This window comes from Agelaius tricolor, unplaced genomic scaffold (assembly GCF_023055355.1).
Source record: "Agelaius tricolor isolate 1412-34295 unplaced genomic scaffold, bAgeTri1.0.p SCAF_20, whole genome shotgun sequence".
In the NCBI taxonomy this organism is placed as follows: Eukaryota; Metazoa; Chordata; class Aves; order Passeriformes; family Icteridae; genus Agelaius; species Agelaius tricolor.
The window spans coordinates 2,038,691-2,055,576 of record NW_027269280.1 but is presented as its reverse complement, the minus strand read 5'-3'; the positions used below and the strand labels follow the sequence as shown (position 1 = coordinate 2,055,576).

Here is a 16,886-nt window from a genome sequence, read left to right as displayed (position 1 = left end):
GGAGTGAGGGCTAGGATGAAGAGAGACCACTGACTGCCCTCTGATCCAAACCTGGAGCAGGTTCCCTGCAAACAGGCAGTGGACACCCGTCCTGAGCTACAGCCCCACCACCAGCACAGCCCTGCCTGTGCCAGGCAGCATAAGGCCCATCCCGGGCAATGGGCACCTATCATGTGCAGTGAGCTGTGAATTCAGCAGCTTCTGATCCAGCTGAATGCCTTGGGTTTGTGCCATGAGCTCCAAACAGGATGTCAGCTAGGAGAGACAAATGCCTCTGCCCATCATCCCTGGCCAGGCTGCCCTTGCCAAGGATTGCCAGTGCACCAATCCTCCTCTTTGTGGGTAGAGAAGGTGGCTGTACAATTAGAGAAAGCAGGGAAGTTAAAAAACATTCATTCTACTGTGGACAATCAGGAACAAAACTCCTCCTTGGCAAAACCAGTAATTAATAAAATGGGATTATTACAACTTCACACCCACTGTTGGTTTCCGCAATCAGCACCCACTCAATCCACAAAGTGTTTGGGGCTGTGTGTGGGGAAACAAGAGGGGGTCCGTGCCTGAGCCTTTGCTTCAGCTCCATTTGACAGCAGAAATCCGGGGGTGACATTCAGAATCAGCCAAGCACCATGTGGGTGATGTGCCTGCACCCTGTCATCAAGGCACATCTGTTGCCACCAGCCCTTGTGCAGGAGGGGACGCGCTCCCAGGCACCCTTTGTGCCACCGGGAAGCAGGGGGAGGGCGTGAGGGAGAAGAGAGACTAAACAGAAAGAAAACCATTCCAAACCCACGTTCCTCGCCTTGCAGAAGCCATCAGCAATCATATGCAGGATGAGAATAACCAATCTAGCACAATTCAGCTCACACATGCTACAGGATCTCGTCTCATTACAGCTCTTTTATTTTAAGCACCCTCATGACACTAAAGAATTTGCAATTTTTTTTCTGCTTGCCAAAATTCATAATCACCAACAGTTTCAGTTTTCTTATTTAATTTTTTTTTTTAACTCTTCTGTTCCTGGGCTGCTCAGCCTCGCTGGGCTCTACAGGGGGAAGGAGAGAGGCAGGGCTGGCAAGGCTGCAGCAGCTCACGGGATCACTTGGGATGTGATAAACGCTACCAAGCATGTAAAAGGCTGCTGGGGAGAGGAAGGAATTAATTCCTCATCTGTGTTCATGGGGGGTAGCGTGAGAGGTGACACAGGCTGCAGCCAGGGAGACTCAGGCTAACACAAACAACAGGGGAGATTTTGGTCTGCAGCCCTCCCTCATTGCGTGGAGCAGGATCCCAGCTCTGGGCATGGGCAGCCCTCACTGCCAGGAGCGCTCCCCATCTGTCCCTGATGGTGCTATTTCTGAGATCAGCCCTGTTCGACTCCCAGCCCGGGCAGAGCTGATTAAAATAGCTTCTTGCACAAACAAGTCCTGAAACACTTCCTGAGTCCTCCCTGGTGCAAGCCTTGCCAACTGTCCCAAAGGGCATCCAGTCAAGTCCTCCTCAGTGACATTTCTTATCTGGGCTAGAGTTGACAGTGGACCCGGGGGGACATGCTGTGAGCCAGTTTCCATGTGGCAGGCAGGAGGCACAGCACAGGGCCCTGTCCTGAAAGGTCCTGTGGTCCCAGGACACACACAATGGTGACAACAGCTGGAGCTTGTCCCCATGGCCTGACCTGAACCCTCTGTGCCAGCCCTGGATAAGACAACCCAGCCTGTGATGAAAGGAGCTGCCTGCACTTGTGGCCATGAGGAAAGGGAATTCTGTGGGACACACTGCCTGCAGCACTGCCCACAGGGCTCAGGCTGCCAGGCAGGCTGGAATGGATACTGTGCCCCAGGGAGGGAGGCAGAGGGCTCAGCAGCACAGCAGCTTCCCACAGACACCTACTGAGGCAGCTGAGGTTGGGATCAGCTCCTCAGTCATCTCCAAAGTCAAGTGAGAAGGGAGGTGACACATGAGGACAGCCATCCCTGTGCACACCAGAGCACACGCCAGTGCTTGACCCCAAGAGGATTCAGGGCTGCAGCATCTCTAAGTTGGCTCTTCCTGACTACAGATGCAAGCCAGCAGGAGTCCAGCTCCACAAGAGAGATGCCTGACCCAGCACACAGTGAAAGGCAAGAATGGGGCTGTTTCCAGCCTCACTGGAGAGCAACATCTGCTTATCTCCAACGGGAGGCACCAGGACACACAGAGCAGCTTTGATGGGCAAAGCAGGCTGGAGAAGCTGCTGACCACCTGCTGGTACCACTGATGCAGTGAGGCACTGCTGGCAGCTACCGAGGAAAAGCCTTCCCGTGCTGCAGGGGTGCAGCCAACACATCCCCAGACAGGCTCCTTGTGGGATGCAGGAATGGCTTCACCAGCTCCAGCAAAACCCACCAGACACTGAGGCTGGGTCCAGGAGGATTCCTGCAGGGCAGCCTCATGCTGGAAAAGCCTCAGGGTGCTTAAGTCAATGCAGGTAAATAAACCTTCATTGCCTCCATCTTGCAGGTTTGAGTCCACCTTGACCCAAGAGTTTGGGAGTGCTCTTGTAATGTTTTTCATCAGTCCCCCTCCACTACAGGGTGCTAGGGATGAAGGTAACACCTTCCTATCTGGTCCTCTCCTCTTCCCTGTTTCCCAAAATCATTGCAACCCTGCCTGCCATCTCTAAGACAAGATAATCACATGGGACAGACATACACAGGGCACCAGGGTGGGAAGGGAGAGAAGCGCTGGAAGCAAAGACAGGAGGCTGGCCTGTTGTACTCATCAGCCTTTCCTCAAATAGCTCCCAAGTCCCAGCCACAGTGGCACAAACCCCTGGCACCTGCCCTAAAAAGGCAGAGAGGATCAGGACTTACCCTCGTAGGACAGCACGTGGCCTTTCTTGCCCTCGTAGATGACATGTCCTTTGGGCACGGCATCCTCCCTCGCCTTCTCTGCTCTGCTGGGGCTGTCTTCTCCGATTATCCTGGTAATGGTTCCTTTGTACAGCACTTCTGCCGGGGTGCCCTTGGAAAGCCACCAAGATCCATATTTAACAGTGTCACAACCAATTAAGCAAACGCCGTGCGGGGACTGGCTGTTCCTCGCGGGAAGCTGAGCGCAGGGAGCGCACCCGGCCTCCGCTTCCTGGCGCAGCCAACAGCCAGGGACTTGCAGCTTAATTATTGATGAGAACGATAACGAGCAGCAGTAAAAAGGTACGTGATCTGTGTGAGGCTGCTGGGAAGAGGCAGGGGATGAGGAGAGCGCAGACCTCCAAAACAGCAACTCTCACCCTGTGTGTTTTGGAGTAAGCTGCCTGGCCTGATCCCTCTCCCCGGGTTTGGGGGACAGGGCTGGTGCTCCGCTGAGGACACCTTAGTGACAGCAGGCACTGCTCCAGCATTAGCTTTTTCCCTGCAGCCTATTTCCCCAGCTTGGCACAGGAGCCACAGAGATGTCCTGCCCACCCAGGCACATCTGCTGGCAGCAGTGTGACCTTCAGGGAGCTGCCTGTGTGCGGGAGCTGCGGCTGGCAGCGCGCCCGGGCGAGACGGCAGCGACAACGAAACCGGTCCTGCAGCAGGTCAGGGAGCAGAGCCTGCCTCAGATCTCCAACAGGAACAGCAGCAGGCTCCCCACACACACCCAGTGCGAACTGAAACCTCTCCTTCACCACGAGCAGACACAGCTCACAGCACCTGTCCCCCGAATCCCCTTCAAAACACACAGAGCTGATGTCCCTGAGGAGTCGCTGGTGATTAACACCCTTCTGCCACTGCAACCTGTCGGTGCCAGCTGGGAACAGCCACCATGGGGTGACAGCCCCCCTTCCCCATCTCTGGGAAGGCACAGTGATGCTGTCAGAGTGACACTCCTGACTGACACCTGCCTACTCAGCTCATTTAACCCCAGCAAGCCCTGGGACTGATGCCTGGGGGAAGCCTCGGGACATGATGCCCCCGCCAGCTTTGCTGGTGCTTCCCAGTTGTGCCACTCAGGCTCTTTCCCCACCCCTGCCTGGGGGTGCCCCTGCTCTCCACTAAGCTCTCAGAGCAGCAGCAGTCCCCAAAAGCCAGGGCATACCAGCATGTGGGTTCAGTGCTCTGGCCACCCACCCTTGCAGTGGATCTGGGCACCTGCAATGGCTCTCCCAGCCCCAGGTAAGGCACCTCCCTCCACAGATGTGCTCCGAGGGGATGTGAAAGCAAGTGATGACAGATGGCTTCAGAGCAGAGAGCATATATTCAAGATCTGCTTCCTGTGAACTGGATGACTCATCTGAGATCAAGTATCAGCTCTGGTACCAGGAGCTGCTGCCAGAACAGGGGGCTCCTTCTCCCCAGCAGGAGCAGAGGGATGCAGGCTGCTGGGCCAGCAGGAGAGCCAGGCAATGCCCTGGGTCTGGCCCTGGTACCTCAATCCCCAGCCAAACAAAGGAATCTGGATGGATTCATTAGCTGGCTGGATTCATTAACTGGATGCAAAGCAGTATCTCAACAAACTATGCTGATCTCCTCAACTGGCACATGGTACTCAAGGTCCTTCACACCTACCCACTGCTGCCCACAGCTGCTACAGGAGCATCTGAGAGGATGGAGCAAGTGTTCGCTCTGATGGGTTATTTACAGCCCCTGAGCATCCACTCCTGGCAGATGTTGGACACAGGGCACCAGGCAAGCTAAGCCTTTGCTCTGGGCCAGGATTCAGGATCAGGTCCCCAGGGCCAAAGTGAGCATGATCATCCTCCTTGAAGAAGGCAGGCAAAAATTGGAGCCTGAATGTCTTTAAATATCTGAATGATAGCCAGATAAAATCCCCATGGGAAACAGATTTTTTATTTTTTAATGCTCTCTGCTCTGTTACCAGATGAGCAATAACTCACACTGCAAGAAACTATCGCCCGCTTGCCAGCTGCTCTTCTGAAGATGGATGGTGGAGATTAAGGCCAAAGTATCTTCCTGCTGAAGAGCCTTTGGGCAGGACCCCCAGCATGCTCAGCCCTGGCAGGAGCTCTTGCTGCCTTACCTGCCCCTCACAGCCTCCTCCCTCCTCCACCTGGCCTGGGCCCTCCACCCATCTCCTTTGCTCGCCTCCACTTTCTTGCCCTGACAAGATGATTTTGCCAGAGCCATTTACAGCTGCTTTTGCCTCTGTTCTTTACAGCTACAAAAGGCAAAGCTGGGTTTAAAGGTGCTGTAAGGCTGCACTGCTATTTGTTGGGCTCTGCTCTTCTGCAGTCTTCACTCACGGGACACCGCTCATGCCATCCCGAGTGGGGGCTGCTTGCAGACCTCTCTGAGGGGCTCCATGGGGTGGGAGCACCACAGAGCTGCTGCACAGGCCTGTCCTGCACACCCAGTGTGCCCCACAAACCCCCAGTGCCCATGTCCAGCACCACAGGCTGCAGCTGCCAGCACCCAGGGGTGACAAAGGACTTACATGTGTGATGGAGCCTCGGTAGGTGATGGGTGACTCCGGAGGGGGCCTGGATGTGGGTGTTCCTTTGGTGATGCTTCCTCCCGAGGCAGAGCTGAGGGAAGTACCTGTAGGACACAAAACCTGTGAGCTGGGGGATGGATTTGCTGTTCAGCACAGAACCTGTGGGGCTGAGACTACTGAGTGCAGGATTTGACCCAGTCTCTGTGGTACTGGAGGGGACACCCTCCAAGAGCTGTCAGCGCTCAATCCCAAACCCTGCAGAGCCCTTTGTGCCAAGTCTCTTGAGGCTATCAGCTCCCTGCTGTCTCTGTGGAGGTGCTGGGCAGATTTATGAGCCTGGGAGAAAGCACAGCCTGGCTCAGCCTCTCCTGATGTGATCAGAGCAGATCTGTGGTGAGATGCAGCTCAGGGTGGCTTGAGTTCATTCACACAGATCTGTCCTGGGTTGGAGCCAGCCCACAGCACTCAGGCTCCTGACTTGTCTTACTGGGAGGTTCACAAACCAGAAACCTCTGCATTTATTTTCTTCTGCCTGGTTAATGGGGAAAGAAACCCATCAGGGCTGTATTTAACCAAAATGGGGTCCCTGATCAGCTGGAGCACCAACAACGAAGAGCATGAAAATACCAATTAATGTAATTTAAACAGGTCTCGCTTTGTCTTAAGCAACAAATTTTCAGGTTCCCCTTGAACACAAAACCTCCACCAGAATCAACACCTGAGGCCCTGATGTGGGGAGGTAAAGGGGCAAAGAGACCCCTTTGGCTGGGCACAATTCCAGAAGTCCAACCTGAGATCACTGGGCAGCTGCAGCCAGTGTGGCATCCACCAGGCTTGGCAGTGCCAGCATCCCTCCCTCCCTCCCTCCCCACAGCTGGGGCAGGTGCCCCACTCCGTGTCCTCACCCCGCAGGATGGAGCCCTCCTGGGATGGCTGCAGAACCAGACTTTCTGGCTGGCTGGCCTGGCTTCTAGGAGAAAGTTGTTCCTGCTTTACTCCAGGAAAAGGCACTGGAAAACATTAACCAGGTATCAGCATAGGTGCAGGACACGGGGCCACAGCCCTTGGCTGTGCCAGCCTGGAGGCAGCACCTTCTCAGCACCTTTGCTATTCCCAACCCCTTGGGATGGGCTTCCCCAGGGTGGTGAATGCACAAATGCCATCCAGCAAAGCCAGATCCTTCACCCTGGCACTGCCCACACCAGGACCAGAGCTGACACTGGAAACCCTGTGCTGGTTTATAACAGTGGGAAACAGAGCTCATATCCCTCCTCCCCAGGCTTGATCCCTCACCCATTCCCTCCTGCTGTTAACAAGAGCTTCCAAATCTGCAGACTAAACACTTTCTTTGTTCACTTCAGGCCATTTACTCTTTATCCTACCAGCCTGAGGAACAACAATATATTTCCTTCCTTCGATCACAGTATTACCTGAAGGGTATTTATAGGCTGGGAAGTGTCCCTGACTGAGCTGTTGCTTTCCTATACTGCAACTGCACAAATTCAGCTCCCCGTGTCTCTGCTCCCCTGATGGACTAATCCTTTCATCCTCTTAGCAGTTCTCTCTGTGCTCCTCCTTTCCCCTGTGCTTCTGGCAAGCTTGCTCCCTCCTGCTTGCAAAACATGTGAGAAAACAACTCCTCTCCCAGTTCCTTACCCAGTTTCTTGGGATCCATGGTCAGTGGCAGGCCCATGGTGATGGAACCAACGGGGACCTTGGCGTGCTCGGGGCTGTAGGGTGTGTGGAGCTGGATGGGCATTCCCTGTGGGGCAAGAGGAGAGGTCAGGAGCAACTGATGGTCCCTGAGAAGCATCTCCACCTCTCACACCTTTCAGTGGCCTACCTGGGAAATGGATCCGACGGATCTCTCCAGCACGGAGGGGTGCTTGGTGGAGGAGATGAGGGGAGGAGGGTTGGAGATGCTGGCTAGTCTCTGCAGCCCTGAGCGAGAGCTTTCATGCAGGTTTAGTGGGATGGGGTGTCCTGTGAGGAGAACACAAATGTCAGTGAGACTGAGGGCAGGCAGAGCAGCTGCAGCCATCAGGGACAGAAGGGGAATGGGAGGGAGCAGGGGCTGGGTGCAGTGACCGGGCTGGCTGTGAGCCTGCACGAGCTCCAAGTCACACAGCCATTTTGGAAAGGACTGGAATAGTTTAAATTACTGCCTTGTCCCCTCTGCAGCCAGAGGATGAGCTGCCCTCCAGCCAGAGAGGGATAAAACCTGTCTGACTTTGCACCCACACTGCTCTGTAACAAACCACATCCCTACACCTGCCCCAGCCAGAGCTGGGAGACACACCTGACCACCCTGGGACCTTTAAAGAGCCCAGCCTGTGACAGTGGCTGTAAGCACAGCCTCTGGGCTCAGTCCCAGGTCAGGCAGGGGAAGGCACATGTCACACAGCCAGTGGGTTTTACTTGCCTGGTGGGTTGTACTGGAACAAGTGGGGCTCCGTCTGGGGAGAAGTTTTGATCACATCCCGGGGGTAGGACAGAACAGGGGGCCAGCACGAGGCAGCCACTGACTCAGCACTCAGCTTCTGAACCTCTGCAATGGCTGAGAAATGCACGGACTTCTCTGCAAAGGACACAGAAAGAAACTGCATGGTCAGTGGCCAACATGAGTGAGGGGTCCCTGTGAGCATGGCAGGCAAGCAAGAGCCAGCTCCAAGCATAGGAGATGGCTTCAATTCAGTCCAACTTGGCCATGAGGTGAGGATGAACTCTCCAACCAAGCTACAAGGAAAAAGCTCAGTGTCACTGCCTGGATTTGACAGCACTTATTTTACTCAGATTTAAAGGGCAGTGGGGTGTCTGTTGGTGACTCTGCTGGTGCTCACTGCCCACAGGAAGCTCTGTGGACCTGGTGCCATCCCACCTCACCCAGGAGAGATGGCATTTGACATGCAGAGTCCAGGACTTGGCCATTACTGAATTGCTCCTGGGCAGCTCCTGCCTGTGCCCACAGCTCCACATCATCCCAGCATGGCAGGGCTGGAGGATTAATGATGATGCTGCCAAATCCTTCCCTGAGGTTAAAGCCAAGAAGCAGCAATGTTGGCACTCCTCTGGTGCATGGGGGACATCCAGAGGGTACCAGCTTGCTGGTGACTACACTGTGGTGTGCAGCTTCCCAAAATTACCCAGTTCCCATCCTGGATACCAGGCTGGGCTCATCCTGGCTATAAAAAGGCTGAAGGGAGGCCAAGGAGAGTTTAATGATGGAGGAGCTGTGCTGGGGACACCTGAACCCTGCCATGTGCTGGAAGATGCTGAGGAAAAGAGAGGCTTCATGTGCACCAGCTCTATGCCAAGTGCATCCTCACGCTTGGCTAAGCAGATGGATGAGACAGCCTTTTCTGGATGGATTAGAGGCAGGTTTGGTAGGATTTGCTTGTGATCAATAAACACTTCATTTTGCACTGCCCTTCCTCCCCAGATCCACCTGTGTAACGTTTGCATTGACCAGAAATTAGAAACTGGGCAGTAAACAATGGCAATCACAAATGAACCCAGCCTTTAACCATCAATTTTTGATAAAAATAGATGCTGAATCCTGCTAAGCCTAATAATAGGGCAAGTAGATTATCAGAGGCCCAATTTAATGAGGCTTTACTACATTATCGTTATTAATGCTCAGTGTACTCAGAAGCTGGGACATTATTCTTGTCTGCCTCAGTGAGAGAAGAAATCTATTCTGGGCACACAGAGGTGTGCAGGCACTCACACCTCTGCAGCCTGGTGGGACCAGACCTTGGCTGTGGCCTCTCCCATCCCCATGTAGGGTCCCAGAGAGGATCCCTTCATCCTGCCAACAGAGGAGAATCCAGGCACATCCTCCTCACTGATGGAGAGTCTCTGGCACACCCACACTCCCTGATGTTCTCCCCTTCAGCTCGGCCCCATTCAGCTCTGCTCACGTGGGGGCAAACAGCGCTGGGATCTCCAGCTGAAGACGTTCCCTGAAGCCAAGGCACTGTCAGCCAAGGCTGTGTGCACCCTGGATGGCTCTCGGAGAGCCTCGTCCTCCTCCCCTCCCCGTGGGAGCCATCCCCTCCCCTGTGAGCCTCTCCAGCCTGTGAAATGTGGCCAGTTCCTAATTGCCCCCGCATTAGAGGGTGGCTATAACTCAGCCAGCTCTTGATAAAATAGCACTTACACGGGGAAGAGAGAGTTCCTATTACCGTTTATCAAGTCCCTGGAATGGGAGCGAAGGAGTCAGAGTTTATATGATCCGTCATCCAAATTAATGCTCTTGGCTCCCCATCGCCTACAGAGGCCAAATGAAACACAACTAAATCAACACCAAACACCCTGCTGGCTCTCCAGCCGCCAGTGATAACCAAAGATATGCCCGACAGCAGCTCAGCACCGGGCAAAGGGATCTGCCTGCCGGTGAGATCCAGGCAGGGCTAGGGCTGCCTGCCTCTGCCCAGCCCCGTGATTAGCAGCTCCTCTTGGAAGGCCAGGCAGGGCTCAGGAAGGTATGGCTGGCTGGCCACCCTCCAAGCTGATAGAGCCCCAGCCAGCAGCTGCAAGGCAGCCAAGGCCTGGGCCAGGATGTGTGCAAGGCTCGGCTTTGAAGCGGATCCAGAGCGGTGAGAAGGATGTTGATCTCCGCAGCGGCTGCAGGAGTTCCAGCTCTCTTATCAAGCCAGGGAGGAACAGGAGTACCTGCTCTGGTGGAGTCAGCCCCTTGCTGAGAGGTGGCACAGGGCTGCTTTCCAGAGGGCTCTGCAGGCTGTGCTGGACTCTCCCTTTTAACTCCGAGCCATGTCTGCAGTCTGGATGCTTGCCACTCCACTGGGATGGCTCGGAGAGCAGGGGAGGGAAGGGATGCACACAGATTTGCCAGGAATATCTGGCTATCTCCCTTCTAACCCCTGACCCACAGCCAGGATGTGTTCCAAGAGGCAGAGACAGAACTGAGACAGTGCCTGAGTCCATACTTGTACTGAAACCAGGGCTTTGGGGGAGTTGATTTCTCCCCTTGAGGTGACTCATCACAAACCCGCTGCTTTTCAAAAGGGACATGCGCTCCCACTATGAACAGGGGAGACCAGCCTATGTCTCCCTGGGGTCCACATGCATCCCAGACCCACTGTGGCACCCAGCACAGATGCACAGCCACACAGGGCTTGGAGAGCACACAGCTGGAGCCCAAGACCTACTGAGATGTTTGCAGGGATATAGGGAGGCATAATTACTTTCATTAACATGAAATATTCAGAGCTGTACAGAGAAGAGAATAAAGTGCTTCATGTCATTAGTGCTTCTCAGGGAACAAAGCAACAAAAGATCCACCTGGATAACAGATCCTTGTATTTGATAATGGTGCCAGCAGACCACAGAGTGGAGTGGGTGACTTCAACACCTAAAGCCTGCCTTGTACCTCATACCCACTCATCTGCCTCACCTCCTCATCCTCCTGTGGCCAGGAGGAAGCTGGAGCTGCAGCACTGGGACACGGGCAATGCAGAGCTCTGGGCTGGAGTGCTGGCAGTGGCACCCAGCTCACAAGGAAGCTGAGCAGTGCAGCATCAGATGTGCACAGGATTTCAGCACAGGAGATCAAACCTGATTACCTGCCACTGGGGAGGAAGAGCTGGAGGGGAACTGCTCCACCTGGGCAGCAAACAGGAGCACAGCAGGATAAGATCTACTGGAAATGGGACTTCACGGGTGGCAACGACTTAGGGGAAACTCCCTTTCTTGCAAGGTGAACAGTCACCTTCCTTGCTTATATGCAAAACATTCTGAAGGTGTGATGCACACATGGTGCTATTTATTGTTTGAAAAAATTGTGGCCAAGTGCCAACAATGCAAGCAAATCCTTCTGTCCAGAGGAACATGACAGCTTGAGGAATAACTACCTGGCCTGGACTCTGCACAGCAGGCTGCCACAATCCTGGCTGCCCCAGGGTGAACTAGTGCAGTGATTTTCCAGCAAACATCACAGCCAAGTCCAGTGCCTCCTCAGTGCAGTCTTATCCACCCTTCTCTTCCATGCACAAGCAGGTGATTTTTGCAGCTGCAGCCACTCCTGTTCAGGATCCAGCACTGGTGGACACTGTACCCACGCAAGCCCAACTTCCCTGACCGTGCCACTGGGGACAGCCTCTCATCTTCCTTAACAACTGAGCCACGGGCAAGCTACAGGGGGCAGGGACACAGACTCTGAACTGGAACAGACTCTAACACTCAGATTAAAAACACATTTAGAGGATGGTTTCATCAGGACTTCCCGTCTCTCCTTAACCTTGATCCCCAGGTGCTCAAGCTAATAATGCTTCAGATGCTCTATGGTGGGAACCTCTGAATTGCTCATTAGGCAGCCAAACCACATCAGAGCTATTCCAGGGAGAAAGCACTGGGAATCTTTACAGGAACCTTTGGACTCCGAGTCACAGTATTAGCATTGATTTTAAATGAAATAATGGTCCCTGCTGTGCATTAAAAGCATTCTTTATAGAAAGCCAGCAAGGTAGAAAAGAGCCATTGTACCCAGAGCCTTGGCATGCCTCCAGGCCCCTCTGCTCTCTGGTGAATGGCAGATGCTAATAAAGGCAATCTTCACCTCCTTGGCGCTCCACACTGCCCGGCGTTTGCTGTGGGCTCAATGAGACATCATGTACTGTCTAATGAACATGGGAAATTAGCCATGCCTCTCTCGTCCTGCCTCAAGATGCTATTAAAGAGCTTTCAGGGGTTGAAACAAGCTTTCACCTAGGAGGGGGAAAGCTGCTGGCTGCGTGCAGCTGCACGCCCCGGGAGCTCCGCGCGGATGAACGCGCGCACAGCCCTACCTTCCTTCTCTCCAACAGCGGGGCTCCGGCTCTTCCCCCTGGGGCTGCTGCTGGGCTGCTGCTGCTCCTTCTCAGCCTGCTGCTGCTGGGACTGTGACAGCTTGCTCGGGGGCATGTCCTCGCGGGCAGACTCGTGGGCTTTTGTGATCTGCTGCTGGTAGAGAGCCAAGGCGTGGGGAGGCACCTGAGGCTTCGCGCTTCCACTCTGCAATACCCCCTCTGAGAAACCTTCTGAAATCTGCAAAGCAGTAAGAGTTGGTTACACTCATCATGTGCTGTTGACATCCGTAACAATCTTGAAGGCATCACGAGTTATGAGAAGCCCCTGCCCCACACTATCATGGCAAGTCTTAGCAGAGACCAAACAGGGCTTCAAAGCTCACTAGCCACAGGAGATTTTAAAAGCCCATGACAAAGAGTACCAGCTCTGTGCTGGTGATACTACAGCAAAGAGTCAGACTTGTTCAAAACCTCTTATCTACAGTTATGTGCTTGTAGCTTTTGCCAGACATTACATTACAACAGCCACGTCTTAAGCTATGATATGGGAAACTGGAAGAGCATCAGAAATAGGCCCTCCCTGATCATGCAAACCCCAAAGCAGGATTTCCTCCCTGCCCACCCTGCATTGCTGCTCCTCCAGTGCTGACCCTGGAGATACCAGGATGCTTCTTCTCACAGCCTAAACACTTTATCAGTACTTTCAATACATGGCTACTGAAAAGTCAGAAAGGGGGACCAAGCAAAACTCGTGGGTGAGTAAGGTGATATCCTTCAAGCACAAGATGAAGTGCAGGGCTGGGAAGGTGCACTCCTTTTTAAAGCCATGGGAGGCAGCAGTCATGTGGCAGTGAGAAGCTTTTTCTGTCCAGACCTCCCACGATTTTCTGATAAAAGAGCTCAAGAGACATCCAAATGCTGCTGGCAGAGCTGCTCCAGCAGCTGGGAACACCCTCTGCACAGGGAGCACCTTGCCTGGCTGGGGGCTCACACTGCCCAGGCACAGCTCTCTGTGGACCAGAGGCCATCCCCAGGGATGAGCACATCCTTGCAACCCTGATGCACACCGTGGAGCCCAGTGGGAGAGTGTGCATGAGGCACAGGCTGTGCTCCCAGCCCCTGCCCTCTCCAGCAGGTACTCACAATGGGAGGGATGGCAGCAGCTCTCTGCTTCAACTGTTTCAGGTCCAGCGGCTTCTGCGGCGAGGAGTTGAGCCGGGCGTCGCTGGCGGTGTTGAGCAGGCTGGGCCGGGGGGACAGCAACCTGGAACCAAAACAGGACATCAGCCATGGACAGGCTCCATGGCCCTCAGCTCCCCCACAGCCTGCACCCCTGTTCTGTGCTGCTAAACCCAGAGGACATCCTCTGCATCAGAGAGGAGCGTGCTGGCTGCTGGGAATTTGGGCTCAAAGACAACCCCAAGGGACTACATGTTCAAACAAGACCCTTATGTCCGGCTCAAGAGGCTCTTGAGCCCACTTTCCCTCATCCCAATGCTATTTCTAGCAAAGCTGCTGTTGTCCAGAATAAACCTGAGGGAAAATGGACTCTGGAGCTGGGTGTTATGGAGCAAGGCGACCAGCCGGATTTCATTTGGACATTATGTTACCCTCCAGAGCTCACACGTACAGCTCACCAGGGCTTCATGCTCTTCTTCAAGGACTGTCTTTTATCAAGGTGCTAAAGCCAGGGCAAGCCACCATGTGCAGGCAACTCAGGCCCTTGGGTCACTTGAAAGATGAGAGGCTGGATTTGGATGGGATTTGGCACTCAGCGGCTGTGCAGCCCTGCACCCTCACCACTTGCTCTTCCCCTTGGCTGTCTGAGCTGCCTGGTAACACTCAGGCAGCCATGCAGAGCCCCTGTGCAAACATGGGGGGCACCCCCATGGTGCCACCAAAATGGGGTGGGGATGCAGGCGTGCAAAGCCCTTGGGTCAAACCCTCAGCATGTCCAGCTCCTGAGCTCATGCTGAGACCTCAGGGACCACGTCTGCCCAGGCCATCTCTGCTCTCTCTCCCTCCTGACTCCAGTCTGTTGAAGCCAGTTCATAGTTTTCAAGCTTTACAGCTTGATTTGTTTATTTTAGCTGTTATTTCAGTGCTCTCTTCAGCCTATAAATTTCAAGGTCATTCCATGCTCACCCTTGGATGAATAAACAAGCGTGGCGGGGCCGTGTGTGGGGAATAAACTCATCATGGTGCTGGGGCTGCCCCAGCCCTCGCTCTGCACAGTGCCTGGCATCAGAGGGGAAGGGGACCCACCTCCACAGTGGCACCAGGGTTAGGCACTCAGGAAAAACCAACCAAGGGACAGCAAATTTGAAAAAATTCTTCCCTAAATAATCCAAATGATGTCTGCCTGAGGAGCCACATGGGTGTTGTGAAGCTGCACTCCTGGAAGGGTGCAGTGCCCCAAAATCTGCTGAGACACAAGGCTGGGGACAAGGGCACCCAGCACTTGCTCCTGAGACCTTCACTGCAGGCTGAGCTGTGGAACTGCCACCCCAGCAGCTGCTTTGTGCACTCGTTGGTGCTTCAAGAGGTACACTGAAGCACCCTTAAAGTCCCTTTAAGCACCCTCAGGATCTTCAGGTTTCCTGAAGCCCTCCAGGATCCTGATGCTTGGGAAGCCAAAGTCAGTATTAAAATCATTAATATGCAAATTGCCTAATTTATTACGTCCCTCCCGGCAGATCTTGCGCCAGACAAGGGGATGTCTGTTGGGTGCTTTGCTCTGGAAATCACCGTGTGAACAATTCTTGAACAATTCTTATCCACTTGCTGCCAACCCAGCACCTCCCAAACCCAAGGACCAGCGCCTTAAGATGGCTGATGGCATTGGGAAAGATGGGAAAAGAGTCAGAGCAGGAAGGGGTTGGCAGGCTCACAGCTGAGCCTCAGCAGTATGGAAATGTCCCCTCCCAGGCATGAAGCTTTGGGGATGACCATGACACTGCATTTCCCATACTCTTTCTCCTTCTGCCACGGAGACGGATGGGGACTTATTTAACTTCCAGATGATCCAACACCCTGACACACGACCCAGCCAAACATGACTCCACAGTAGTTGTGCAAAGGCAGTGGCTATCAGAGCTCCAAAATGGGTTCCCCTAAGCCAGAGACATGGCTCCAATGAGGCACTGGCCTGGCAGAGTCCCTGCACCTACAGCAGAGCCAGCAATGGGACGTGCAGCACCGGCATGGTCGGTGCAGGTGTCTCCTCACCATGCTGCAGGTCTGCAGTGGTAGCTGTGTGTGGCCTCCCTCACATGTCCCCATCTGGCGTGACCTCCTGCTGAACCACATCTTGGCTGTGCTTGCAGCAGCCCTCCTGCAGCACTCGCTGCATGGAACCACAGACAACCAGCTGCCTCCTTCAGCCTGGATGAGTTAAGGCTGCGCCTCCTCAATCCTGGACATGTCTTTGCTAGCGCGAACTGCAGGAGGACCAAAAAAAGGCTGCCCCTACTCTGAACCCTTCCCTTTCTCACCGCGGGGACACCCCAGCCACCCTCTGTCCTCTTCTGGGAGATGCCGGGGACAGCTTGATGCTTTCACAAGCGCAGGGAAGAGCACCCACGCCCCGCTGGCGCTGGGTGGGTGGGCGAGCATCGGGTGATGCGGTGACGGGGCGGCTCACGCGGCACCGCGGCCCCGCTCCGCGCGAGTCACGCTGCGGCAGCGCCAACGCCCGCGGCCCGGCAGCCCCGGGCCCACGGGGAAGGCAAGGGAGCACAGCTACAGCTGGCAAGGCCACCGAGTCCCCACTGGGAGCCAAAAGCTCTGAGCCAGCTGAGGATCAACCCTGTGGGTGCTTCTGGGTTGGGAAGTGCCCGATGCCAGCGTCAGCTGCAGCCTTCCCGTGCCAGCAGGCTCTGCTATCGCCCGCGCCTCATCACCACACCGGCTGAGAGGAGTGGCCCGGGAGCTCGGGACGCCTGTTTGGTGTTTAATATTCCTGGAAGCTGGTAACTGTTTGACAAGCGAGATAGGAGCTGACTCAGCGAGGAGCCGCGATGGAAAAGTTGTTCCCAAGAGGATTTGCTTCTTTGCTTCTCTTTGCTGCTGAGAAGTTGGTGCAAGCCACTGCTGCCCTGCTTTCGGTTGGGTTAATGTTAAACTGGAGGAGGACAGCCCTGTTGGCCTCACTCTCCCTTACTGGGAGGTTTTCTCCTGTCTGGGAAGCCGGGGAGGGTGGGGAGGGGTGGTGCTGGACTCTGGCCATTGCTGGAGAGGAGCACTGCAGCCAAGAGGCCTCAGCCCTGCCACGGGGCTGGCCAGCAGCACCTCCACCACCCCTTGGCACCGCCTGCGCTGCTCCAGCTGCTTGGCAGTGAGGGGCTGCACCCCAGAGGATGCTCCCACACCAGCAGCGCTCATCCACTGGCTCCTGCATCAACCACAGGGGAAACACAGAGGCCATGTGGAGTGGTGGGATGCACACCAGCTCCCTCTGACTTCATCTCATCACTTTGCTCAGTTGCTTTTACAACAACCCCATCCACAGCACTGCACACGTCCACAGCCTGCCCAGCCTGGCAGCACCCATCTTGCTGCCACATTGCTCCCTGTGAGCCCACAGAAGGCTTGCAAGACACTGGATGCAGGATGTCAGCCTTCAGTCCCTGCCCAGCTCTGAGTCAAAGAGGGACAGCTGTC

At 54.8% G+C, this 16,886-nt stretch overlaps 1 protein-coding gene across 12 annotated transcripts in view; it reads right to left on the bottom strand.

Annotated features, from left to right (window-relative positions):
* Positions 1-16,886, bottom strand: part of NCOR2 (nuclear receptor corepressor 2) — a 227,685-nt gene that overhangs the window by 18,927 nt on the left and 191,872 nt on the right. For all 12 annotated transcript variants that reach the window (XM_071444960.1, XM_071444967.1, XM_071444966.1 and 9 more), the window contains 8 exons: positions 13,368-13,488; positions 12,225-12,462; positions 7,841-7,996; positions 7,262-7,401; positions 7,075-7,180; positions 6,324-6,428; positions 5,419-5,522; positions 2,853-3,003 (listed from right to left, as the gene is read on the bottom strand). In XM_071444960.1, coding sequence (XP_071301061.1) covers positions 2,853-3,003; positions 5,419-5,522; positions 6,324-6,428; positions 7,075-7,180; positions 7,262-7,401; positions 7,841-7,996; positions 12,225-12,462; positions 13,368-13,488 — 1,121 coding nt within the window. The remainder of the gene's footprint in view (positions 1-2,852; positions 3,004-5,418; positions 5,523-6,323; positions 6,429-7,074; positions 7,181-7,261; positions 7,402-7,840; positions 7,997-12,224; positions 12,463-13,367; positions 13,489-16,886) is intronic.